General features: G+C 44.5%; 1 protein-coding gene across 3 annotated transcripts in view; it reads right to left on the reverse strand.

Annotated features, from left to right (window-relative positions):
• LOC142804156 (3 beta-hydroxysteroid dehydrogenase type 7-like) overlaps nucleotides 1-27059 on the reverse strand; it is a 32545-nt gene extending 5486 nt beyond the window's left edge. Inside the window, exons 1-5 of one of the 3 annotated variants that reach the window (XM_075890772.1) lie at nucleotides 26828-27059; nucleotides 15657-15811; nucleotides 8484-8654; nucleotides 4842-5039; nucleotides 265-401 (exon numbers count right to left, since the gene is read on the reverse strand). In XM_075890772.1, coding sequence (XP_075746887.1) covers nucleotides 265-401; nucleotides 4842-5039; nucleotides 8484-8654; nucleotides 15657-15810 — 660 coding nt within the window. In that variant the 5' untranslated portion in view covers nucleotide 15811; nucleotides 26828-27059. The remainder of the gene's footprint in view (nucleotides 1-264; nucleotides 402-4841; nucleotides 5040-8483; nucleotides 8655-15656; nucleotides 15812-26827) is intronic. The other 2 variants (XM_075890770.1, XM_075890771.1) reach the window with 2 other exon arrangements.
• Between the last annotated feature and the right edge of the window lie 378 nt (nucleotides 27060-27437).

Raw genomic sequence — 27437 nt, forward strand, 5'->3', positions numbered from 1 at the left:
TAGTGTCGTGTAACACTCAGCAGCCACTCAGAGGAGCAAGGCTCAAATTTCGGATATAACTTTTTTTCTAATTTCTTATGATATCGCTGATAGGCTAACCATCGGCGGTGGGTGACCGCACCGACGCTGCCACTGTGATCTTATACCAGCTGTCAGTGTAATATTGTGCTTCGCCTTGAGCTTGAAACTGAGATCCAATTGCCCAATGCTCAGAATGAGGCAGTGTTCTTGCACAGACACATGCTGAGGACACCTTTCACTCACCTTTACTTCGTAGTCGAGGCAAAAGACATAGCTAAGCGTGAGACTCGAGATCCGTAGGCACTTAGTGATAAATATTTGATCCTGTGCTCCGTACAAAGGTGGGATGCGGATCGCCAGCGTGCGCAGTCGCCCCCTTCCTGCGTGAAAAGAAAAGAGGCGTTGCAAAGAAACTATACACTGCTTACGGTGGCGTTTTTATAAAGACAACAAGGAATGTACATTAAGCTTGCTCGAGGAAGTGAAACTTCCTTGGCGCAATCACGTGAACGTAAGCCTGCAGGGGTGAGGGAGCCTCGATACAGAATCAGCCAGGATTACTTGTCCGTCATAACTGAGGTAGTCTTACGGTTTGCTCATATTGTGACTTGGTAGTTAACTATTTTTGTATTCGGTCGTTCACAAACATTCGTGACTGTCGACAATGTTTAACATGTCAGTGTTGTTTTATTCAACAAATGTTCGCTACACGAAATGGCTGTTGTGTGCGAATAAACGAAGCTATAAGTTTACCCCGGTGTAACTGCTAGGCAGTGTATCATTTCCGGTGGTGGTGTTGCTGTCTCTACGTTCGAGAATCTCCGGCAACCTGGCACCTGCAGATCGTTTGTTTACTGCAAGCGCTATGCTTCTGAGGTGAAAGCTCTCCTGTAATAACGAGCCCGAGCCCTGCACCAAGCACTCAAAGTTTATTTGTCCAGGTCTTGCCTAACTTCTTCTTTCTTCTCCTCCGTTCTCCTACTTTTGGCCATGCGGTCGCAATCGTCCACAACAAAAGCTTCCTTCTTTGAGGTCATTCCTGCTAGCGGGTACAAATCTTACTTGAGGACGAGTGAACGGGCCTCTTTACAGCTGCGATTTCAGTGAGCTGCCAAATCGTTTTTTGCACGTGAGATAGCACTGGCACTGTTTATAATTCCTCCTGTCCTCATTGGTTTAACATCATTTACCTTTCTTAACACCGGATGGCAGATACGTTTGTAAAGATATATACAAGCACGACATTTTATTGATGTCGTATTTAGTGCATAAGTTCAAAGAGACTTTCAACAATCAGGTCGGTTTTGCCATGAAATGCAACAACGTCAGTATAGAAAACCTGTTCATGATGCGGGGGGAATCATACAGATGCCTTATATTATAGACGGCGGCTAAATTAAGAACGTTTGGTAACATCATCAATCCCTTACGACGAGCTGTTCACCAGAAAAGCAGCATCTCACCACCAATTTTTGTGTATGCGCACCCAAATTTTTTATTTATTTAACAACACTGCCAATCTTATTTGAGATTGAAGCAGGGAAGGCATATGAAAACATACTCGGACACAAAATCATAATCGTTAAAATCACGAAGAAGTTGAATTGTAATATAACATGCTTTTGTTACATTATACAAGTACATAATAAAAACAGACAATCAAACGATTTTTCTAACAATGAAAACATGCACTAGTTTACGGCTGAAAACAAATAGAAAATGATAAGGTACACATTTGTAAGATTACTTAGGGTAAACAAGTACACATAATTATTGAACAAGTTATCAAAATAATTTATGAACTATAAGTTGATCAAAGAAGGTGTCACGTATACTATTACCATCATAAAAAAACTTTATTTTAATAACATGATACAGACTCATCGCTTCTCGTGTTTATCGATGTTGTAAGGGCAAGCAGTTCGCTTTTAATCGCAGCTGTATATAGGTGTATGGATGATTCAGTGGCTAGAGTACGTTTTAGGGCATTCCAATCGTTAACACTTTGAAGAAAAAAAAATGCAAGATTTGAAACAGTTAGTGTTGAAAGAGTAATCGGCAGAGTACGGTTATGATTATGACGGGCCAGTCTGTTGTGAAAAAAATATATATACTTTGTGGTATGTATTTCTAATAGTTTGTTTTCTAGTTATAATGTTAATTTTAGCCTTGTTAGTTTTGTTCGGCTTTGTAGTGTAGAAATGCAAGCGTTGTTAAGTAGGTGTATCAGTGACTCAGTCTACACTCGTTAAAAATAACTCCTATTGCTTTGCTTTGAAACGCTTCTAATTTATTACTCTGTTGGTGGCTATATAGGGACCAGACAGGGCCGGCATAATTTAGCATAGATCTTACGAGGATTGTATAAGCTATTAGTTTGGTATATGGTGGTGCGTGCTTAAGACATGTTGTTAGTATAGATGTTTATTTTTCAACCAGTGTAATTTCATAGACATTGTGGGCACTTATTTGGCCTATTTATAGTTTTTCGAAGAAAAACACCCTACACGCCATCATCTTTTTATGATAACTTCTCAACAAATCTTTTTTTTTCCATTTTTATATCAATATACATAGGTCAAGATATTCAAGTCGCCTGCAGTTGAGTGGCTCATAATTTATTTTCAATACAGCACAAAAAAGATTTAAGTTAAAAAACTCGTGTCTGCCGAAGTGGAACCACGGTTAAGATGCTTGGTTGCTGACCCAAAGGGCCCATACTGGAGACAGCACTGTTCCTTGCTTATGGATGATATTGAGGATATACCTCCTTCCCCTGAACTTAAAACGACACTGCAACACTCTTTGAGCATTGTCCGAAAACGCTGCCGATCGGCATTCGGGGCTCCCAAGAACACGCGAGCTGAAAGGTATAGTGCAGCGCGAGGCCTGGAATTTTCAATAAATTATCAAAGCCAGATAAAAAAATGTTTTCTCTTCTCTCGACAAGCGACAGAAAGTGTTCGAAGATCACTCATAGAAAGCCATCTATCAGCTATTGGCTGATTTCAACATAGCGTGCTCGGTCGTTACAGATATCGCCACAGAAAGCCACGACTCGTCCACGCGTGCGTGCACGATCACACTGAAAAAGCCACGCAATCGAAGAAAACAAGGGAAAAGTGCTCAAGGTCACGAGGCACACGTGACGTATTTTTTTTGCCTGTGCCATCACTCCCTGCTTACCTTCAAACGCTTTCGTCAGGACGAGACAAGAGAAAATGCAAACGCAGCACCTCCACTCGCACCTCCATTCTTAAATTTTTTGTGTCATTGAATTCGTGAGGCAATCTTCCAGTAAAATATTTCCATGGTCACTTGAAAAATTGTTTCAGAGCGCTGTTAATATGTAAGCTGAGGATACGGTTTTTCTTTTCATCAGACAATTTATCACTTGAAGTCAGCGTAAAAAACTACCTAAGCGACAACTCAATTTGGTTAAAGCAAAATGAACTACGCTTGAATGCAAAAAAAACAACCTAAATGATATTCCGGCCTACAAACAAGCCTATCAGTAACATAACGGTAGACATTCAAGGAAACTGCATCGCACGCGTTAGAAAACAAAAATTTTCTTGTGCGTGATTTCAGGAGGAATTGAAGTGGAACACGCATCTGAACAATCTAATTAGCGCATTAGCATGAATAAATGGTTCTTTCTTTAGAACAATGCACTTATTCATACTAAAGTTAAAAATAGTATGTATGTACTAGGCTTTCTTAAATTCTAAAGTGACTTATGAGATGCTAGTCTGGGGAACAACACCGCAAATAAATTACAAAAAGATAATAAATACGTAAAAGAAAATATGGTCTGTTTTGAAAAATACAGAGGAAACTTGAAAGACACGAACTGCTACATTGTTCATCAAACATTTCATGCTCAGGGTTGATCACTTATAGTACTTTTAATTTCTTCAGTTAATTAAAAAGAACAAACTATACGATGAAAGTCGTACCGTAAAGTAACACCACGATATGCAAGACCAAACGAAACGATCACCGCGAGCAGGAACCAATCACGGGAGGCAAAGTATTGCGTATTTAGTACCTAAAGAGATAAACTCCCTAGCAGAATAATTGAACTTTAAGGCCAGCAAAACAGCCTTTCAAATACAAAGGACTTGTTAATAACCACTTACTTGTACACATTATCCGCACTCATAAGCGGAGTTTGATGCCAGAAACAATCCCTAAATTATTCAGTAATTCATATTTTCACTGGATTGATGTATAGTTTATTCTCGGAGCATCCGTGTACATTTTGTATTCGTTAGTTTTATATATTTTTTTGAATTTCACTTGGTTGTGAATCTTAGGCGAGTGACGTCTAATTTCGCGAATGTATCATGTAAACTTTTCATCTTTGTTTATGTGAGAATTTTTGTATGTACAGTTGCAGGCTGCTTGTCCATTTTTATGAAACCCATGCAATAACTTTTGTATGCTTTTGTCCGTGCTAACACTGAAGCTTAGCCGAAATTTCGGAAGAACAGGAACCTTTCTTAGACTGATTGCCTTCAACTCGTGCCTCTTAAGTGAGCTCTGCAGTGTGCTTACTGTAAATAAAGTATTCTCACTCGTGAGATCGTGGGTTTGATCCTGGTCACTGTAGTAACTTTTCGATGGAGGCGAGATAGTAGATGCCCGCATACTGGGCGTTGAGGCAGTGTGCCTAAATAACACCAGTGGATTAAAATTTCCTGAAGTGTTCCACTACGGCGTTTCTAATATTCATAAATCATGATTTCGGAGTGTCGAACTCCCAATAATATTAAGAAAACAAGAGCAAAATAACTATGTGCTCCTGCAGAACCTACCACTAGACAAAAATTGTCCGTTGTAAGTGGCCACAATGTCCTCTGCACGTGCCTTGGTTTCACCATACTTTCCAACGTATTTTGAAAAGGGCACATACAGCCAGCTTCTTCTCACTAGTGGCGTCGCGGCTATGCTACTTGCGTACACAAGGTATGGGACTCCTTGAGACACGCAGCATTCAACCACGTTGGATGTTCCTGCATTGGAGAATAGGGAAAGCCGAAAATGAATACCTAAACACACAAGAGGTCTCAGGGTAAACTTATATAGGATTTGTCATATAGCACTCACCACTCCTACTTCCATGTTCTTGATAAAAAAAATTACAGCTTTGCTGAAGGCGAAGCAATGAAAGCGATAGCAACTAATTGGAAGGTCACGCGCAGAATGGCAAGCAGATCTAAACGTGCCCCGCGTTTCTTACGCAGAAAGGACGCACGAAACGTACTCACAGGTACAGATTCACAAGTTGGTAATTCGCTGTGTCTGAAAAGCGCGCCCTTTTCTCAAACGGAGGTTGTGCAACGACTGAAGTGACCTTTGTGCACCCGGTAACTACAACAGTATCGTTCCGACGAAACTCAAAGGCTAGCCAAGACGTACGATTCTCCCCACTGGAAGATAAGGGAGCGTGATCGAGCGTACACACCCTTATTCTCTACGCGGGCCAAAGTATGAGTGAGAGAATAGAGCTGCCACGCGCTCACTGTACCATTTTGCTGTTAATGCTAAAAGCACGATGTTTGCTTTTCGTGAATGCGCAGGCCCTGCTGCGAAAAAGTGTGCCTTTTTCGACTGTACAACTGCGTCCCCCATACAGTCAAGGCAATTTGGGCGATGTAGGTACCACTACTAAATACCTGAATGAATAAAAAAAACAAAATAAATATTCTTAATTATTCAATGCAGTGGGCTATCCTCCAGGTAGATTAAAAATGTGAAGTTCGATTTAAACTGCATGACACAACGGCTGCACAAAAGAAATATACGAACCCACCAGGGAAAACAAAGCATGCTGAAAAAACAGTTAGGCAATATGCTGTAATGTACGTGTAATTCCACATCTTTTATTCTATTGGGAAAATCTCCATGGACAACACGGGGCACAGTTTCTCTCAGCTTCGTCAGAAGCCGATGTCAAAGGGAACATTAGGAAAAGTGAGCTCTTTAGAGGTAGAGTGACGTTTGTGAAGAGAGCACTAAGACAGCACGATGGCCGACGCTAAGAAGGAACCAGTGACATACATCGAGAAACTTTCGAAGCCATTTGATTACAATTCAATGCGTGGTTGTTTGAAGATGTATGACTATGTTTTATGAATACGTTATAAAAACGAAGCATCTCGCGAGACTGATGCCGCAACATCTACAACTTTGTTGAACAGATGACTCCACAAAGATCTACGAATAGCTAGCATGAGTTATATCGTCTCATCCAGTCCTTTCGTCTGAACCAGACTTTCATTTACCATTAAAAATAAACCAGATTACGTCACTCTACCGAACGGAAGCAATACACTACTGGTGATATGGAACCCATAAAATCAAATGCCACCTTTACATAATTGATTACCCCGTTACTTTTAACAAAGTGGATGTGAATTATATGACAAAACATGAAGAAGCATTAGTCATTCTAAATGCTCTTTGGTATATTTGCTCTTACCTGAAAGGTAAAAAAATCAATATCAATTTCTACACTAACCACCTGGCACTTCTTCACAATCAAAAATGTCATAACCAAAATAAAAAGTCACTCAGTGGCTAAGCCAGTGACTGCAGTTAGACAATAATGTGAATCATCACCAGTGTTGCCGAATTCTACCGATCAAACGAGCAAATAATCATCTCAAAAAATTTTAAAAGAAGCATAAATATGACAAATTTCCCATTCTTGAAAATATTTTATATAACAAAATACGTCACTCAAGTACGAAGGGCCATTTATAAAATCGCCAAAATATTTTGTACAGCGAAAACATGCGCAAGTATAAACAAAATCACAAAGTTGCTTTGCTAACGATGTCTTTCTGATCATCTCTATTCAGTTGAAGGCAAGTTTATTCGTGCACGATTAACTTTACTCGTTGATTCCCTCAACAGATGTTTGACTTCAACACTCAACAACTCAATGTGATAGACAAACACTCTATTAGTGAACGGCAAATGCGCACTCGTGAATGTGACGATTACTGAAATGTTTAAATGCGCTCAAAAAACCCGAATAATCCCAAAGAAACGTAAAGTGACTAGCAAATTCGACAAGTGACTGAGCGAAACAATAACCCAATTCAACTTACTATAGGCGCAAAGGACCACTTTGTTCATGACCCAAGAACTTCAAAGAAATTTGCTGACGCAATATTCAGATTGGTAGTCATTAAAAGTACTGCCAATGCCTCCTAAGAAAATTATGCCTGGAACGTGAGCCGCGAACCCGCTGCCATACCCTTTGATATTACCCTCCTCCTTCGGTACGGAGGTGAGCGTCTCCAACGGCCGCCCCCTGCAAACACAGCAATGCTCTCACAGTTGCCTCCGAGCGGCTGTGGTGTCACGTGACAGAGTGGTACGGTTATGTCACGTGACTGAGCGGTACGGAAGTGAGCGGTTTCAAACGTCGGCCGGTCGCAACTTAAGGCAGGAGGCATGGCTTCCGAGATTGCAAGCTGGCAAGAGGCTCCCAATTGAAAAGAGAGCGACGTTCTAGACATAGTTTTTCTAGGAGGTGTTGTTACTGCACAATGGCAAACAATCAGTGCAGCCAAATAATGGGAAGAAACTACGGCTGAAAACACGAAGACAAAACAGAACAGCAGCGTCTCTCATATTTACTCCTAGAACTCTGCATCTTTGAAGGCCACGATTATTGCTGGCTGGCCTACATGGAGCTGTCTAAATATTTCACATGGTAGGACATAAGAAAGACAAAAAGACACGTGCGATCATGTCATGAATACTAGGTCTACAAAGTAAAGCCTAAACAGCCAAATCCATAGATGACGTTACTTCAGCATTGTATTACACCGTTTCAGGTAAATAACATATACTTCGCTGAAGTATTACAAAAACTCTCAAAGTGTAAAAACAGTCAAGCATTCCTGTTGTGTATCGGTGAGTGTACAAGGATAGCGGTAGCAAAAGTGAAAACGAAAGAAGCTCACACTGTGATGTTTTTTGAAAACCTGGCAAAATTTGGCAGTGTAATTGTACTGGTAATAATAACCAAGCTTTTCGGAGTCACCGACTTTATGAAGTACCAAAGCATCGTGGTTTACAGTGTCATATCATACAGCACCTAATTGGCGAGGGGAGCGAGCTATTAAAAAAATTAAACAGCACTTAAGCATAAATTACAATTTTCCTGGTGGATTGAAACACCGCATTTAAGCTATGGTAGCTCATCTCAACCGTCCCTACACAACAGCTTTGAGATGTACCCCGCTGTATGCTGGAGGGGACAAACGAATGTTTTTGCCAGCCTACAAGGCTTCACAAGTCAGAGTGACAATCTGCCAGAGAGAAGAAACAGTGAACTGAAATGCTGGGAAAGAAGGAAAAATGAAGATAGTAAAGACGTGAAAGATGGCGACCTAAGAAGTGTGGGTCTTCATTATGTGCTCTCTTGCTACAGCAGTTACCTTGCACGTTGACCAGTTCCATCTTTTCACAGTCCGCGAAGAATCTGGAGTCAACGATCGACGCACAGTGAATGACGGCGTCGACTCCGCTCAGTGCAGCGCCTAAATCAACAGCGTCGCAGATGTCCCCGACGTATTCTTTTGTCGCCTTATGTTTAGAGACAGGAAAACCTGTGTGTAGTGAAAGAGGGCAAATAAGAACAAGGATACCGAATTCTTCTTAAAAGACAGGGCATGCAGAGAGAGACAAGAGAGGGAAGCACGCAAACCACACATGTGTTGTGTCTACTTCAGCCACTTAGGTATTTGTTTGCACCACTTGTCCTGTAAAACGAATACCTGAGTAGTTGAGTTCTCTGTAATTCTAAACACAATTCTCATCTGCAAAGTACAAGCAGTAATTGCGAGGCACGCAACCTGTCGCTTTCAAGAACTTCCGACACATCACGACTTTCTCAAAAGGTCCACATGTAAGTACCCTAAGTGCAGTCATGCTGCGCACGAGCAATCGCGCTGCAGCTGGTAATCAATAATGTACCTTGATATGGACATTGCGAAAATGAGGAGACAATATATAAGAAATACACATCAACTACTCCTACCTTGTATCCTCGATTTCGCTCTTCCATTTTCACGATGCATTACGAACGCCAATTTGCCCGAATGTTGTCAGTAGACTGATTCGGACGTTAGAGTGCGGACAATGATTACACAGTAAACTAAGCGATTGCTGCGAGTAATATTTGACTTTTTCAAAGACATAAATGTTTTTCCCAAACTGGAAGGGGCAAGTGATAACGAAGTTCATTTTTCAGTGAAGCAATTGAAGCCTCGCTAGGTTGGTCTTGTCATCTTCGGCATTAGGGAGATGGGCGAGAAAGAAATCAGATTCATGGAATGATATGAGGAATTTAACGTCCCAAAACCACGATATGAATATGGGAGATGCTGTAGTGGAGGACTTCAAAAATTTATACCACCTGGGGTTGTTTAATGAGCACCCAAATCTGAGCATATGGGCCTACAACAATGTTGCCTACTTCGAAAATGCAGCCGCCGAAGCCGGGATTCGATCCCGCGACCTGCAGGTCAGCAGCCGAGTATCTTGGCCACTAGACCACCTCGGCGGGGCAGAAGAAAATCGTAGAAAAGTCACTTATGGAGGCAGTGATGACATTATGCAGCATATATTATGCGAGGATGAGAAAAGGAAGAGAAACGAGAGTTGATATAAGCCCTATTGTATGGGTGGGTGGAGTCCATTGAAAGAGACGAGAGTGGCGGGCCGGCGTGGACCTCCCCGGTGGAGGTGGTCGTTCTCCCGCTCTGCATATGCGCAGCATCGCTGCGAGTATGGAGCATGCTCCAGACGGGTGCGTATGTAGAAAGACTGCTTTATTTCATCCAGAAAGCTATAAATTATACATACTGTCCCAAGAAAGGGGCGTAGATCGCTGGCCTTGAGCGTGTGCATGCTTTTGAATAACGTTATTGTTATGTTGCGTCTCTCTGTCATGTTTATCAAGCCAATGCCTGAAGCTAAATAACGTGCTGGGTTTCGGTGGCTTGGGAGTTGAAGAAGTATTCGATGTCTTTGCGATGACTGTTGCGTCCTGGATGTCTCGGAGAGTGGAGGGAGAAGTGCGACTGCACCTTGCCCAATGGGTGTGCAAGAAGAAGAAGGGCTGTCACCTCGCTAGTTCATTCAGGTGGGCGACCATGTTCCTGAGGGCACGTTATTATACGCAGTGGCGCTTGTACTCAGTGGTAGCTTATGTAGAGTCTTGGAACCCTAGTCCTATAGTCTTGGATGTACATTGCTTGGGACAGATGTCTAGAAGTGGCTGCTAGACGTTCTTTGATTCTACCATTCTAGGCTGTAGGTGAGTAGCCGCAACCTCAGAGCCAATAGAATGGTTCTGCAGCCGCCCTATGAGCCGCTGTGAGAGAGACTTGAAACCATTGGCGCGTGGAGTGCTCCTCTAATCTAGCAAGGCAGTATAGAAATCAAGAGAAGAAAATTGATACTTCAATCATTTCTTAGCTTCCTGCACTGCTGCTTGGGCCATATCGTCGGAGCGAGGACAGCACAGACTTGATCGAACGTGGTTTGTCTCAATCTTAGTGATGAAGTCTTGAAACTATACTCTGCTAAACGGACACACATTGTATGGGATAGGTCGGCTTGGGAAACCATGCGTAAGGACAGCCATGAAGGCAGACATCACTTTCCTCGCTGATGAACACTGCAGAGTCCGGATTTCCATGACAAAGAATAAAATTCAACAAAGACCACGTATTCATTCCCGTTATTGTAACAAAACCCTGCTGCAATGAATTATCATTGCAAACTTGGTGTTTCATGACTGTGCAGTGGCATTCTGGCGTTTCTAAGTTTATGCCCTTGCTCAAATCACAGTGTCATGTTCTTTCTTCTACGTCACTTTCCAAGCATGACAAAAGAAGACAGAAACGACCACGTGTTTTCATCCTTCACCATTCCACGTGCGCAGCATGAAGACAAGAATTTCACAGGGATAAAGAGCTTGTTTCTGGGTAGTACCATGCCATTTTCCGCGTACAGTTCATAACGAATGTTCCAGTATCGAGGCAAATGAAGAGTGACACCATCCTTGCTACTGGGCGTGCTTGTACTTGCATATTCATAAAGTTCACGCTGAAATAAGTTTTTTTTTCTTTTCTGCAAGACTTGGTTCAGGCATTTGTGTGAAACTATGCCTTTAAACAGACATAAAAATTCTCGCCGTATATTCTCATCATCATAAAACTTCGAAACCAGGGTAATGCGACGGCAATAAAAATCTCTTATGCTGCGGATATTTTCCTACCAGATGATATTTCTGGAGATTGAGGCGCATGCGTTGAAGCCGAAGTGAACAGCGAGAGAAATTTTTTCTGAATATCACCTCAAGTGCTTGGCTAATGGACTTCAGTGTGGGCTGCCTGAGCAGGTGGTCCTGAAACTTTTGATAACCATGTACCATCATTACCACGTATTTTTTTCTCTGCGCGTATCTGTCATGTTTTCGAGAGAGAGCGCGATGAGTTTGCTTGTGGATGACCGTTTCTCATTATTATGGCACCGAGCCCAATTTGGCTGGCATCTACTGAATATATAATGGGCTTGTTCTTCTGTTAGCACTCGAGGGCGAAGGTTATTCCTAAAGCTTCACAAAGAGCTTCACAACGAGTCTTGTGTTGGTCTTCGCAGACCCATGCTGAGCCCTTCTTCAGAAGTTCGCGGAGTGGAGGTGTGGCTTCAGACATAGTAGGATTAAAACGGGATACAAAGGTAACGACACCTAGCAACGTTTGCTGTTCCTTCTAGTTCCTCGGGGTGGAACATGAAGTATGTCTGCGAGGCTCTCCTGATCCGGGCTTTTTCTGTCACGAGTCAAAACATGACCGGGGCACTTGGCAGACTTCTGCAAAAAATGACATTTTGCTTGGTTCAACTTGAAGTTGTATTCTCGGCATCGGTGTCCACGTTGATAATGTCGCAGTAGTACTCTTCCCTTTATCTGTCCCCATGAGAAAATTGTCGATAACTACAGCAGTACCCTCGAAGCCTTCCTATACTCTGGGAACTGTTCGCTGGATAATTTCTGGCGCGGACACTATCTCAAACAGCATACGCAGGAATCTCGACCGACCCAACGGGGTGCTCATTCAGCAAACACTTGAGGTTTGTTCGTCGAACCTCACCTGAAAGAAGCCTAAAGCGGCATCTTGTGCCAAGAAATACAGTGCTCCCGCTAAAAAAAGTGCATTGTGTTCTAGCATTGACATAGGGTAGTGTTCTCTTAGAAGCTTTACGTTCAACTCAGTAGGCTCGAGGCAAATGCGTGCTTTCTCAATATTGTGCTACACGACCATTTATAACACCCATTCTCTGGCCTTAGTAACTATCTGTATTACCAGTTCTTCTTCTATATAGAGTGTAGTTCGCCTTGCCTCATTGGGAACCAGATTTAAGCTTAGTATGGTAGAGAATACAATTAGGCTACCGAGTCGGTCGAAAACCTCACCATAATTTTTCCCCACTTCATAGAGCTCTCGCGTCTCCACTGATGCTATTCTTAGTAGCAGAACAAATATTCAGCTGCTGACCTGCAGGACAGGGGATCGAATCCCTGCTGTGGCGGCTGCAATTTCAATGGAGGTGAAAATGCTGTAGGCCCATGTGCTCAGATTTCGTTGAGTGCGTGTTAAACAACCCCAGGTGGTCGAAATTTCCGGTACCCTTCACTACGGTGTCTCTCATATACATTTGGTTGTTTTTTGACGCTGAACCTCGCATATCAATCAAATCAGCTACCGATCGGCTTGTGGAACGTCTTCTTCCACAACAAAAAAGTATGTTTTAAATGAGGCATCAGCTCCGCTAACACGAAGGCGGATGTACCTTGTAGCTACTATTTGATCACCAAAAAAAATGTTTAGAATGACGTCACAGTGCTCGTATTCTATGTTTGTTATCTGCTATATCATGCTTCGTGCTATCACCAAGCGATTAATTTCTCGTGTCGATCTGACAAAATTTCCTTCTATGTTGATAGTTGCTGACCACCCCGCCACGGTGGTCTCGTGGCTAAGGTACTCGGCTGCTCATCCGCAGGTCGCGGGTTCAAATCCCGGCTGCGGCGGCTGCATTTCCGATGGAGGCGGAAATGTCGTAGGCCCGTGTGCCCAGATTTGGGTGCACGTTAAAGAACCCCAGGTGGTCGAAATTTCCGGAGCCCTCCACTATGGCGTCTCTCATAATCATATGGTGGTTTTGGGACGTTAAACCCCACAAATCAATCAATCAAACAGTTGCTGACCGGCACTCATTGTTCTTGTCATTCTTAAACAAAGCTTAATTCAAAAGCTTTGCTCTTGGGCGTCTACCACTACGTCGTTATGTTTGTCTTTGTGGGGCACTTTTCCTTGGGCACGTTATAGCGAAGGGATTTTACTTGACACACTTTATGCAGGTACTAACTCTAGTTGGGTTTACTGCTAGCCTCAAGATTTATAGCCCAATTTTCAAAGCGTCGAAGTTGAGTGACTCTGAAAATCTTCTCGTGGCTTTTGTTGCCTGTTTCTATCTGCTCGCACCATACTTTCTCTTGTTTGTGAGCACGGCAGGTTTCTAATGTCTTGGCCAAAAACGGATTCTCTGAAATGAGCTTTTCTTGAAGCTTTTCATCTTTTCAGCCAAAGAAAATTCCGCTACTCATCGTGCGCTGTAATGTTTCGGCAAAGTCAAACTTTTGGCGAATATTCGTAGCTCAGTCGGCCATACGTTCAGGCCTTCTCTTTTCTTCTGGTATCACGAGCAGAAACGAAATTCATCATAACCTAGGTTCAACAACGGTTTGTAAAAGGTTTCGAAATTCTGTTTAGGCTTCTTTGACTGACTTATCTTGCCCTTCACCGAAGGCAAAAGTGTTGCAAGTCCTGCACGCCCCTCCTCCTATGACCATAAGAAAAGGCACGCCTGTGGAACTCTGTCTCTTGTTTCTTGTCTGCTTACACACTCTTATTACCACTATGTTCAAGCACACGCTCGCCCGGATTTCACTGCTACTCAACAAAAGAAAAGTAACAGCTTGTACTAATTTTACAGTCGACTAAGGCCGTGGCGTCGAGTTCAAATACCCGCTTCCATATTTTGTAGAACAGCTCAACGTTGCATTTGCTTCAAGGCCCTCAGGTTTACCAGTAGCGTCGTGTCCGGGGCATCCTGCTGGCAGAGAGGCACTGTTTTCGTGTCTCAGGTGCCAGCACTGCTTTGTAGCTATAAATCGTCTGCTTGTCTCTCATTGTTTGCTTGTGCGAGCTATGGCAAAGGCTACCATCAAGACTCCTGAGGAACGACCCGCTACGTGAAAAAGCGGACCGTGAACGGGCGCGGTGGCGGCAAGCTGATCCCCGTGCTGAATGCAGGCGTTCCGCAGACAAGACCATGATGCTCGGGATGGCATTCTACTAAGTGCTTGGAGACGCTACGCGGAACAGCGCGCCAAAGGGAAGCCGAGTGTCGAAGACTCTACTGGTCTTTGGTCAAAACGAAATCATTTTTTTCATTTTCTTTCACAAGTTAAGGTTCCTTGAAAACGAATTCAATAAACATTCTTTTCAGCCTAGTTGATAAATCGCTTCTAAGACGAAAATTACAGCGGAATCCAGAACGGGCCACAGAAAAGATTTTTCGCATCTACTTTTTGTGGTGCGTCCTGGTTTTCAATTTCGCTCAAATAGCGCCTAAAATGCATAAAAACCGTGCTTTCTCTGCCATGTTTATTCCTGTGCAATTTATTGTGAGAATGCTAAAGCTGTATGGTTTTTGTTGCAATGGTAACTACGCGTGCTAAATTTAGGCAGATTTTCGCAATCACTGTCGCCGTGATGTTCTGTGTAATGTCCACATCAATAATATCACCCCAATCGTTGTATGGTATATGTGCGAAGATTGCCAATGAACCAACCTCAATTAGAGATAGACCAAGCCACCGTTTTTCATCGTGCAAGAGGTGCATGTGAATGAAAGGCAGAGGCTGCTTGTTACATACCGCCAGTAAAACGCAATAATTTGAACGACCGGGATTAGCCGTTCGATATCCATAGCTGGGTGTCATTTGATGGGACCAGCAGACAGCTCACTTCTTTTTTAGGCTGTACTTTCACAGCAGAATTTTTGTTGCTGCCAACGAAAGTGCAATGGTAACTTCACTCGCACAAGCAGCAGCCGCGCTCGATAAACAAGTAGGCTGCTACCCTTACTTCCTACAACACCCCTTATTATTGCTATTGCATGCGCTGTTTCACCCATGTGGCGAAACTGTGGCTTCAATACTTGGCAACAAGATCCTCCGTTGCAGTCACACGACAAGTTTATTATACAAAATAGAAAAAAAACAGTTGGTCAAGGAAGGTCAACACGAGCGGAAAAATACAATGAGTTTAGTTTATTGGCTGATTTTAAGCGGAGTTTGGGCATCCAGAAAATTTATCTGCCGCAAAATAGATGCACACTACCGCACAATTCCCAAGGTGGTAAAACGTAAATAGAAGTCGTGTGCACAGCCTGTCAGGTGTGTTTATATTGTGTGATTATTTATTGACAGTGCACGTAGACGAGAGTCTATGCCCTGCAGTGGGCCTTACCTAATTTGTTCACGTAAGGCCGGTTGTCAAAGAGCCGTATTTCTCGGATCGAGGTGTGCTCATCTTCGTGCAGCTCTTTAACCACGTGCTGGCCGAGGAAGCCACTTGACCCTGTCACCAGGACAACCCTCACGGGAGTCGATTCCTGCTTCATGCTGTATGAGTATATACAAAGCAGTTTAGGTGCTGCTATCTTACTTCATCATCGTAGTAAATGTGAAATGGTGCACCGATATACACAGGAAGGAGGAGACACAAACGCTGGACTTCGGCGCTCTGTGTCGCTCAAAGTAGGCATTAGTGTTTTTTTTTGTTTTTTTACATAATAATAATAATAATAATAATAATAATAAACTCCTGGAGTTTAACAGCCCAACACCAGCATATAATTATGAGAGATGCCGTTATGGTGGGCTCCAGAAATGGCGTTCACCTGGGGTACTTTATTCTAGTGTAGGTCTTGGTTTAGTTTCGCGCTTCGTACGAAGGTGTACCTGCACCAATAATCCTAGTCTACCCGTTATTAATTCAATTAGTTGTACTTACAAGTATCATCACATAGTAAGAGGTATGTTCATAAGGGACTATCAAAATTGTACGCCAGCAACATGGCTCACAAATATTGGGGGCTTTCTTTTAAAAACATTCCACGGCAAAAACTCATATAAAACAAGTGTTCACGAAGTAAAAGTAAGAGCGTGTAACCGGGCGGATGTCACTTTGCGGCTATTATAATAAATGTGAAGCACTTCTGGGCATACTATTGGCAGAAGGGTTGATAGGCGGACTAGCTCGTATGTATTCATAATGAAGTAATTGGGAGCACAAACTAGCGGGACACAAGAGAGGAGACAAACAAGCGCAGACTAAAACTCAGTTTATTCAAAGAAGATATATTATACCAGAAAGATGGTATCTCTCTTGTGTCCTGTTAGTTAGCGCTCCCAATTATTTCATTATGAGTACTATTGGCATACTGAGAGTATCTATCTATCTATCTATCATCTATCTATCTATCTATCTATATTTATCTATCTATCTATATATCTATCTATATAATACAGCGAAAGCTGTTATCAAATCACCACAAGGATCTCGTGCGCCGTTGATCATAAACACTATCGCAAAAAGTGAAAAAGAAAAAGCTTAGCGAATAAAAATTGTTAAGGACACAATGTGATTTGAACCGCGTCTTCTGCGTAGAAGCCCAGTACTGTACCACTGAGCCGCGCCAGGGTTTTTTTCTTGATATTTATAAAAGTATTTGTGTCCTAAAAACAAAAATAAAGCAAACAAAAGTGCAATCACATGACAACAAGCACTCAAGCATTCCTAAGCAACACTCAATGGCTAACACAGCAGGAGTTCTTCACATCGTGTTATACAAGAAATGGGGTGAAGCCAAACACCTCACCAAGATAGAGTACCAGGCTGGTCTAAAGATTCGGTCATTATAATTGTCCTTGGGGTAAGTGTAATGTGTCAGAAACGATAGAAAAGTGGTGATTGATTGATTGCTATGTGGGGTTTACCGTCCCAAAACCACCATATGATTATGAGAGACCCCGTATTGGAGGGCTCCGAAAGTTTAAACCACCTGGGGTTCTTAAAGGTGCACCAAATTTTGAGCACATGGGCCTACAGCATTTTCGCCTTCATCAAAAATGCAGCACCCACAGCCGCCATCCAATTCCCCGACCATCGGATCAGCGGCCGAGTACCTTCGCCACTAGACCATTACGGTCAGGCAATGATAGAAAATTGCTGTATTAGCTCCAAAGACGCTGTTTTGTTGCAGAGCTGGTACTACGCTACTCCGAGGAATGACGAAATGTGGCATAGTGAATGCTTTCCTACTACGCAATGATTTAGAGCATAGATAATACTGGGTACCCTTCAAGTGTGCTTGCAGGAGCTGCCTAAAGAGCGTTGAAAAGAAGCTCTGAAAGGGTGCTCTTCCAACTTTGTATGTGACAACGCTGCGCGTTCTGCACAGGCCTGGTGGTTATCTATCTATCAATCTGTCTATCTATCTGTCTATCTATCTATCTATCTATCTATCTATCTATCTATCTATCTATCTATCTATCTATCTATCTATCTATCTATCTAACCACTTGCGTATGGGTGCTCCTGTGATCACCTCGATGACTTCGCATCGATGAAAATTGCGATAGGAAGGCAAGACGCTTGTGTGAATATGACTGTTCGGTCACGACATGAATAGAGTGAAAATTATATGGCGTACGTCGTCAGCTTTATTCGCGTGGCGCATAGCCGTAAACTATTGGCCGCGGTAGGCGCCACAGGTAATTGAACCCAAGACGGCAAGAACAGACATTGGTAACCTGAGCGTTAATAAGAAATTCCATGCCACACAACGAAGTGAATCATGATGCATGAGCGAAGCTTTAGGTGTCTGATCGGTGGGTAACTGTGCGCTACCCCAACGTTGTCCCACATAATATAACTTGAAGGACATTAGGGTATAAATACATGCAATATTATGTCACCTTCCTGTCGTCCTAAGCACTCCAAAAAGAATTTAGAAAACTGCTGGAGTGCAGGATATGGCTCGAAAGTAAATCTAAGAACCAGCCATCATACGGGTGGAAAGTTACAATTCTAATATGGCTAACTCGTTGGGAATATACATTGCTTCAACGTGTGCCGTTCTGTAACAGGTTTGCTTGAGAAGCCTCAACATATAGGCACATTTTAGTAGACATCGACTTATTAGTACTCCTCCTGACAGGTGATTTTCGCCGAGATCAATGGTCTGTGACCTTAAAATTAGCCCACGTCTCCATTGAAGTCTACTGTACAGCCTTTTTTGTCTCTCACATCAGTTTTGACTGTAGAAACGGTTCTATACTACCACTATAATTGAAAATTTTGTTGAAGCGCACTAAAAAAGAGACGGACAGAAGAGGCTGACAAGAAAAGCGCTTGCTATACTATGACCACAACGGAAGACAAAGCAAGAACCTAAGGAGCCTGACCCCCCCCCCCCCCCCAAATCCGACATTAGCAGCACTGACATCACAAATGCAAACGTTCAAACGTGAGATCCCAGTGCAAATCGGTCCTAGGCACTCTGCACAGAACCACGCCAGGTCTTGGAAAAATATTCTGTGCGGGCAAACGTCGAGCCAATGCTAATGGTGGTTGCATAACTGGCTCCCTAATTTTTATATTAATGAGATAAACAATAAAACAACGCAAGGAATAGAAGGTATGGTGAGAAGAAAGTATGTAATGGAGAGGGGAAGGGAAAGGCTAGCGCATAGCGTGGAATATATAGAGCAGCAAGACATTCGAAGGGCAAAGTGAAGATGAGAGAAATGAGGCGGGCAGAAGGTAAAGCATGTATAATAAAGTAAGGTATAACACGCAGACCCGCCACGATGAACTATTTGTTATGTTGCTCGACAACTGTTGCGGAATCGAATCACCGCCACGGCCTCGGCATATTTGATAGAGGTGAAAATACTTGAGGCCCGTGCACTTATGGTTAAGTGCACGTTATTAGAACACCAAGTTGTCGAAATTTCCGGAGCCCTCATCTGTGGTGTCTCTCATATTCTTATGGTGGTTCGATTCAACCATAACGATTCTATTCGCCCAGTGAGGTTCATTATTATTCTGCAGATTCCCAGCGATAGCCATGTGAACTACATCTCAAGGCACATGTGTTTAACGTCACATGCTCGTCGGGTCCATTGTTCGTCAGGGCCCCAGGCCTGGTGCCAGCTGTAGCGTCTCTCTTTCATGCGGAAGGATCTATCAGCTTCATGAGCGTTATAACGTAGATGGCGTCTGTACTAAGCGCAAAACGTGAGAATACGAGCGTATGAGAAACGGAGGCAGATTAGCCTCACGTTTCCCTGTGATTCGCGTTAAAAATGAAAAATATAGAACGTTTGTGTGCGATCCCACTGAGTGTGGAAAAAGGCAAGGTAAAGAGAACTGAATGGTCAGAAACTTTCGCCGAACAAACTTTGGAATTTATAAAGTGCCTTTCAATTTTTTACTGTTTGACATGGCGAACCAACCGTGCACATATACTGCAGGTTGCCACTGGAATTACTTCATTATTGATGGCAACCCAGCACTCCCGCGGTAGCTCGAAACCAGAATCCTCATACACCAAAACCTGTGCCACAAACTCGGCTGGTCAGCAATTTTCACAAAGATACAAAAAGAACCTTATTATAAGTGCCTTATTGGAGGCTGGCATTAAAAAACAAAACGTGCTGTACAAAAACGTACTCGATCTCTCAATGTTGATTTTAAAAATGAACGCATCCAAAAGCGCACGGTATTTTCATCAGGCATACCCGGCGTACTTTTATATGCGCTTGTGCATGAGTTTGCTTTGTTGTTAACTTGAAAGATTATACTTGCAGAGAAGTAAATATTGTCACTTACCCACAGGACACTCACACTACCGACGTAACTTCATCTAAAGCAACTTCACTTAACATGCCTACGCCACTTTTAAATTGCAGATGCCACTTGCCTGATTAGGAGATACATGGAAGGCACCCTGCCGACCTATATACATTGGGATGTTGTGTCGATAGAACGACGCGTCCAAAGATAAAACGTAACAATCGTTTATAAACGTTGTAGCAGCAGCGGGGCAACCATGCAGCCGCCGTGCTCGAAAGGTTAGAGAAGCAATCATATAGTCAAGTGTGACAGCTTTAGTTTTATAGCCCACAGTCGTGACATGAGCCTCTGGTGAAACTGCAGTGGCGATGTCCCTTATTGGAAGCGTGTTGCAGCAAGTGGCCGTGTCATACCAGGCTGTCCAGTGACGAGGCGGAGGCTGCACAGGTTGTGCACAGTGATCGCCACATCACTCCTCCCCCCCCCCCAAGAGTGCAGAGCCCTCAGAGTATGTAGAACACTGGGAAGTCCACCAAACGTACACAGCGTGTCTAGAAAGGAGCGGGCTGGGACGTCAGTGGCGGTGGCAGGAAGCCCGTATAAGAAGTGGCGCTGGACGATTGGTTCGAAGTGATGTATGCCGGCTTGAGACAGTCAATCGAGACGCGAACATCCTTCCCGTTCAGGCGCAAGGTGAAGTTCTTGTCATTGCTATAGACGACTAGGTGGTGTCCACTGTAAGGAGGCTGGAAAGGCTGGCGGATGGTGTCGCGCAGGAAAACGTCCGTGCCCGGTGATAGCTTCTTGAACACAAGAGGTGTAGGCTTCTTGTGGTGGGCTACAGGTGACGGGCGTAAAGCGGCGATGATGCCTCGGAGCCGGGCGATGTAGTCGGTGGAGTCTGACGTTGTAGGGTTGGATAGCAGAGCTGCGAGAAATTCATCAAGTAAAGGGACTGCCTCCCCGTAGTGAGCTCTGCTGGTGTAGCGTGGACGTCCGGCTCGAAGGTGGAGCGATAACCGAGGATGACAGCTGAGATGGCCTCGAGCCAGGTTAAGTCCGGGTGGGACACAGAGGCGACTTTGAATTGTCGGTGGAAACGCCCGATCAGTGCGTTGGCAAAGAGGTGGTAGCTGGTGGTCCTTAAGCGTTCAAATCCGATGGTCAGTCCGAGGAGCCTGAATAAGTAAAACTCAAACTGTCACCTTTGGTCTGTGGTCACGTGGTGGCGCACACCAAATGGGCCATTCAGCCAATGAAGAATCCCGAGGCGATTTTTTCGGTGATTTTGTTCGAGGGTTCATTTCTCAGGCCATCGAGTGTACCGCTTGATGGCGGTGAGGCAGTACCGGTAAGGTCCAGCCAGAGGAATCGACCCTATGATGTCGAGGTGGATGTGCTCTTGGTGGACGTGGCTGAGGGAATACTCCGAGGGGTGATGTGACGTGCCTCTCTTTATTGTGTTGGAAGTGAATGCAAGAGCACGCCAAGATTGGCCAAGATTCGACACGCCGCATGGAAATCCAGACATAGCGGTCAGCCACGCCTGTTGGGATGGCTGAGGTTGTGGAGCTGGTTGAAAAGACCACGGCCATGTGACAGGTGTACATAGGGCATGCTTCGTCCTGTCGACATGTCGCAAAAGATTGTTGTCGTCGACCATGAAAGGGGGAGTTTGTGTAGCTGTAGTGAGGACGTGCCCTTGAGAAGTTCCTGCAGTTCGGTGTCTGAGGTCTGAGCCTCGGTGAGGACGTCCGACTTTATTTGCACCGAGCTGATGGTGGCCACACGTGAAGCACGTCGGTGACCACGTTATCTTTACCGCTGACATGTTAGAGGCTTTTCGTGCATTGTGCGATGAACGAGAGTTTGTTCTGCTGAACAGGCGGCAGTTTATCGGGACGTTGAGAGAATGCGTAGGGTGGAAGTTTGTGGTCGGTATAGAAGGTACAATGCTGCCCTTCTATAACGCGGCGAAAGTACTGAACTGCTACGTATATCTCCGGACGTTCTCTGTGTAAGCTGGCAAACTCGTTTTTGCAGCTGTCTGAGTTGCGTCGGTAGAACTCACCATTGAATGGGTCACCTTCTCAGCAGAGAGTTTCCTGGAGAATAATGCCAAAGGGTGCCAGGTGTTCTCCACGCGGTTCATCAGGGCGGCACCAATTGTGAAAATAGAGGCGTCCGTGAAGAATCCCTAGGGAGCGTATGGCAGGGGGTGGGACAGGAGTGTGACAGTCGGTGTCCAAAGGACAGATCGGTTTCCTCGTAGACCAGCCAAGACATCTTGAAATGGTTCCTGGTAGTCGGCATCGGGCCGTACAAAATGTCTATAGAATTTCAGCATATCGAGTAAACGGTTGTCTTTAGCTTTGGTGGGTTGAAAATTCTTCTGCAATCAAAGATGTGTTCAAGCAGGGGTCGAGTTCCCTGTGATGAAACTTCGTAGCCGCGAAAATAGACGTTGGTATCCCCAAGCCTCCTCTCCTGAACGTTGACTACAGGCCGTGGTCATCGAGGGGTTGTAGCGACAAACAAAAGTGCCCATAGTGTTATTCGACGTCAGGTGAAAAAAAACATGTCCTCAAGGTAGACGAAGCCTAAGTCGAGGCCATGCTATGACTTCGTATATGAAGCGCTGAAAAGTTTTCCGTGTGTTCCTGAGGCCAAAGCTCATGACGGGAAACTCAAACAAGCCAAACGGAGTTATTATTACAGTTTTCGGGGACGTCGCACAGATTGACGGGTAAAGCCTTCACCAAATCTAGCACGGAGAAACGTGGTAGCCATGAACGCGATGGGCCAAGTACTGTATTTTGTGGACGGGATACTTGTCCAGAATAGTGTGCACGTTGAGGGCGTGGTAGTCCTCACATGGTCGCCCATCATGGGTCTTCTTCGAAACAAGGGGAAGTGGTGAGGCGCATGGCCCATCGGAGTGATGAGCTATGACTTTTCGGAGCATGGCTACGAACTCGGCCTTGGCTATGCGCAGGTGATTTGGCACTAGGCGACGGGTGTGGCACAAAACCGGGGAGCCTGATGTGGTCTAGATGTAGTGCATGGGTGTGTGCTGCACTTTGCATGGCAGTCCGCTGGAACACGTCAAGCCGGGAAACTTTGAAAGGATACCTTAGTACAGCAAGTGATTTTTGACATTGAGTACCAACATGCTCGGCTCTTGGGTGGTCAATCACTGGCCTGATGTGGAGAGTCCCGTCGTCAAATCGATGAGGCGGTCGTTGTGGTAGTCCGGGAGGAAGTTGTAGAGAGCCAGAAAGTGAAGCGATGATTGGCTCAGCGACGTTGGTGATGGCAACATTCCAGTGATAGTCGTGGTTAAGTTTGAGCTGTATGTGCAGGTACAGTGAGCCGTACGTCTAGGTTATGAACTGGTTTACCGCGCTGAGCTCAAAAGATTTCGGCGGGCGAAAATATTGAAGATTAGCTCGTGGGTGGCAGCAGATGTAGGAACCGGTGTCTACAACGTACCCTCGTTTTGTAAACTGAAGATTCGATGGCCTCCAGGTAGGCAGCTTGCAGCCATCTCACCTGCTGTCGTCGGAGTTTCGTGCTGGCGGAGCATGCGGGTCGGCATTGCAGGGCTCTGCCATCGAAGTGCCGATGGTGGTAAAATCAGTATTTCTCCGCAGGCTCCTTTGACGAGGTGGTGTTACGATCACTGTTTCGCGATCGGTGTCGCTGACTGTTGAAAGTTGCCCATGAAAGCATTGCTGAATGGAGCTGAGTTGTCGATCGATGTTGTCACCGCGGCGCGCAAGTTCGATGGTGTTCAGCGGTGGGGTGACAGCCTGCGTGGTGGTTGGTGATGACTGTGACACGAACACCTTGATGATGCGGTCAGCGATTTCAGCAGTCGTTGAGAGGAAATGTGAGCTAAGCTTACAAAACTGATTGCACGTGCGTTGTAAGTCGTTGGAGCCAAATAATTTGGAGCGACATATTCGGGACTTCCATACTGCGCGTCAGAACGCGCATGTGGCGGAGCAGCTGCGAAGGTTTGCGTTCGGCGAGCTTTGCGGACTGAAGTTGTCGCACCTTCTGTTGATCCAAAGATGACTGGTGGTGTACGAGTTCTGTCTTGAGGTAATCGTGCCGGTTGGTCACTGGTGAGTTGACGAAGATATCCTGGACCTCGTTGTCGTATCGTGCGACGTTGTAATTTTAATGGGTCCCCTTTTTTTGTGAAGTGCGACAGCGAAAACCTGGCCTCGACTTAGGTGAACCATACACCGGGCGCCTCCACCCCAAACGACGACATGGCGGACGTTCGTATAGGCGGTGGCCGAAGGTGTGGTGGCACCCGCTGGTGCAGAGATTAGGGGGGCGTGGTCCGACCACGGCTCTTGTTGGGCCTCAAGTTGCTTTTGAAATTGTACTCGTTGGCGAAGAGCGGTGACGGCTTCTTGGTCAGCCATGGCGAGGCGGTGAGTTTGTTTTCCGCGTCACCAGGTGTGGTATGCCATGCCGGTAGAAGGACGCAATTCAACATAAAACGTAACGATCGTTTATTAACCTGGTAGCAGCAGCGTGGCAAGCATGCCGCCGCTCCGCTCGAAAGGTTGAAGAAACAATCAGAATGTTGTGGTTGGCAGCTTGTGTTTTATAGCCAGCAGTGGAGACGTAAGCCTCTGGTGAAACCATGGAGAAACAAACTTACATAAAGAGCGGACACTCCCGTAGAACCCTGTGGCCGAGCTACTACACTGCTTACAGCGCCACGAGTGGCTGGCAAGGCCCTATAATGTCTTCAGCACCAATTAAATAACAGTAATTTCTCTTTCCGATGCTGGGATTTGAACTTGTACCCACATGCTCCGAAGGCGAGTGTCTTTACCACTAAGCTGCACGCTCATGCTCTTACAAAGGGAATGTATATACAGCACATCTAAACCGCATGATTGCGCACCCTTCGTGCAAAACAAACACAGAAAGACAACACTTTTTAGCCACGCTCCACTGATATTTGTGATAAAACATAAAATGTCCTCAGGGGGACACGATGTAGAACGGATATAAAAATTGGATAAATCAATAGAATTTTTTCTTTGCAAACATTTGATGCCAAACTTGGGTTTTTATTGTCCTCCTGAGGCGGCCATTAGATGTCTTGATGAAGGAGTAGAAGCGATAATGGGAACGCCATCTAGTGGTTGGTCACTCTTTCTTGCAGGGCCTCGAAAAGGCTCTAATGGCCACCCTATATAAAGGGTGTCCCACATAAATTGAACCCATAATTAGAAAATGAAAGACGATTCAGTGGTGAATCACCCCAAACGCGTACAACACGCGCTAGCATGTAGGTACTCAGGCTGTTTTTTCCCCAATACTAATTATTTATTCAACATTAATTACCTATCTTTTTACTTATGGGCTGGAAACCAAAAATATGAACACTGAGCTGCAGAGCACGTTCAGAAACCATACCCTGAATTGTTTCCTGTACGATACGTCTAGTGCTGTTATTTTTTCCGCGTTGTAAAAAAGCCTATAGCAGCAGTATAGCAGCGCGCTCGCGGTCCGTCACAGGGTTTCTTTTCACGTTTCGCGTGCTTTCTTTACAACGTGGATAAAATAACAGCGTGAGACGTATTGTACAGGAAACATAGTCGGTGGTTTCTGAAAGTGCTCTGCATCTGTGTTCATATTCTTGGTTCCAAACCCAATTTTTAAAAAATGATATGTAATTAGGAATACTAATTTATTAGTATTAGAGGAAATAAAAAATAGCTTGGGTACCTACAGGTTAGTGCAAGTAGTATGCGTTTAGATCAATTCGGCTCGTAAGTGCCTTTCACTTTCAAATGCTTGGCTCAAGTTATGTGGGACACCCTGTAGAGTATATTTCTCTATGGTGAAACTGCCGTGGCACTGTCTTTTATCGGAAACGTGTGACAGCAAAGAACCGTGTCACACCAGGCTAACCAGTGACGAGCTCGATGCTGCGCAGGTTTCTGCGCAGTGGTCCACACACACTTATCGTAATTCATTGATTCATATATGGAGTTTAACGTCGCAAAACCACCATATAATTATAAGAGAAGCCGTAGAGAAGGGCTCTGGAAACTTCGACCACCTGGGGTTCTTTACCATGCATCCAAATCTGAGCACACTGGCTTACAGCAATTTCGTATCCATCGAAAAGGCAGCTACCGCAGCCGAGATTCGATCTCGTGACCTGCCGCACATACTTATCCTATGCGATGGCTTTTTGAATGATTCCTGGGGAATTAGGAAAGGTGAGCGCAAATCTAAGGTGTTTGTTAACTTCTCAAGTATTGGTTGTCTGAGTTCTCGAAGCCTTATGTCAGCTGTTCGTTTTGGAAATCACATTCATGTTCTGTTTAGTTCCTGAGACCACGTGTCATTAGTAGATTGAATATACTACTTCATGACGGCAATGCCTACACCCATTCGGTCACCTGTTCTGTTCGTTGCATGCATGTGACTTGCAAGTAGTGACTATAATTTATTCTTATTTCTTTATTCGCTGTTGATATTGCAGCTAAGATTGCGTCTTTGGTTTTTATGTTAGCCGCGGACAGGCGCTTGTCATGTTTTTATGCCTTTTTTTCTGGTCCGCTAGGCAAGTTGTGCTTTTTTTTTCTCGTGATTTTTGCCATAAGTAAACTGCAAATTGAAGGGAGCACGGTTAAAACACTGTCTGCCTGAAATTCATTGTCCTTTTAAAAACCTGGTTTAGAGATGGTGCTCTGCCATGACTAGTGGGATAAAAACAAAAGCTCTTAGCTTACCTTTTGCCGTCTTAAAAGTCGCGTGCCTCCTGGGTTACGTCTTCACCCTAATTGATTACGGCTGAACTGTGTAGCCTTTCTTCGTACTGGAGTGTTTCACTCTGATCACCACTGCGTGTACAAACCGCAGCCGACACAAGCGAATTTTTATAATGCCGATAATCACTGCTACGTGGTGAGAGGTATCTCCGGCGGCGCCGGCACGGTATCAGCCACTGTCGGCCGTTGCCTTGAAAGCTCCTGGTGGAAAAATGTTGTGCCGTCCTTGCAGCTCGTTCCTTCTTATGTTGTTTCCTGAGAGCACGTGCTAGCAACAGGTTCGTTTGTCCTACTTACTTGCGCTGTGCTTTCCGCAATAAGTGTTGCTTACTTTCCGCACTAGTGTTTTTTTCTTACAACAGGGAGGTAAAAACAACATGGAATGCACGAGAAGAAAAAAAAAATAGATTGAGATGTTCTCCCCCGTGTTTGCACTTCACGTACAGACAAGCCCGTCAATACGTTTATTCGCGCGTATCCTTTTTTTCATACTTTTACTGTGAAACATACAATTCAGCCGACCAACCTCACGTTTTTCAAGGCCACCTAATAATTATTCGCAAAGTTTTTG

The sequence above is a fragment of the Rhipicephalus microplus genome, chromosome 3 (genome assembly GCF_043290135.1).
Source record: "Rhipicephalus microplus isolate Deutch F79 chromosome 3, USDA_Rmic, whole genome shotgun sequence".
Classification (NCBI taxonomy): Eukaryota; Metazoa; Arthropoda; class Arachnida; order Ixodida; family Ixodidae; genus Rhipicephalus; species Rhipicephalus microplus.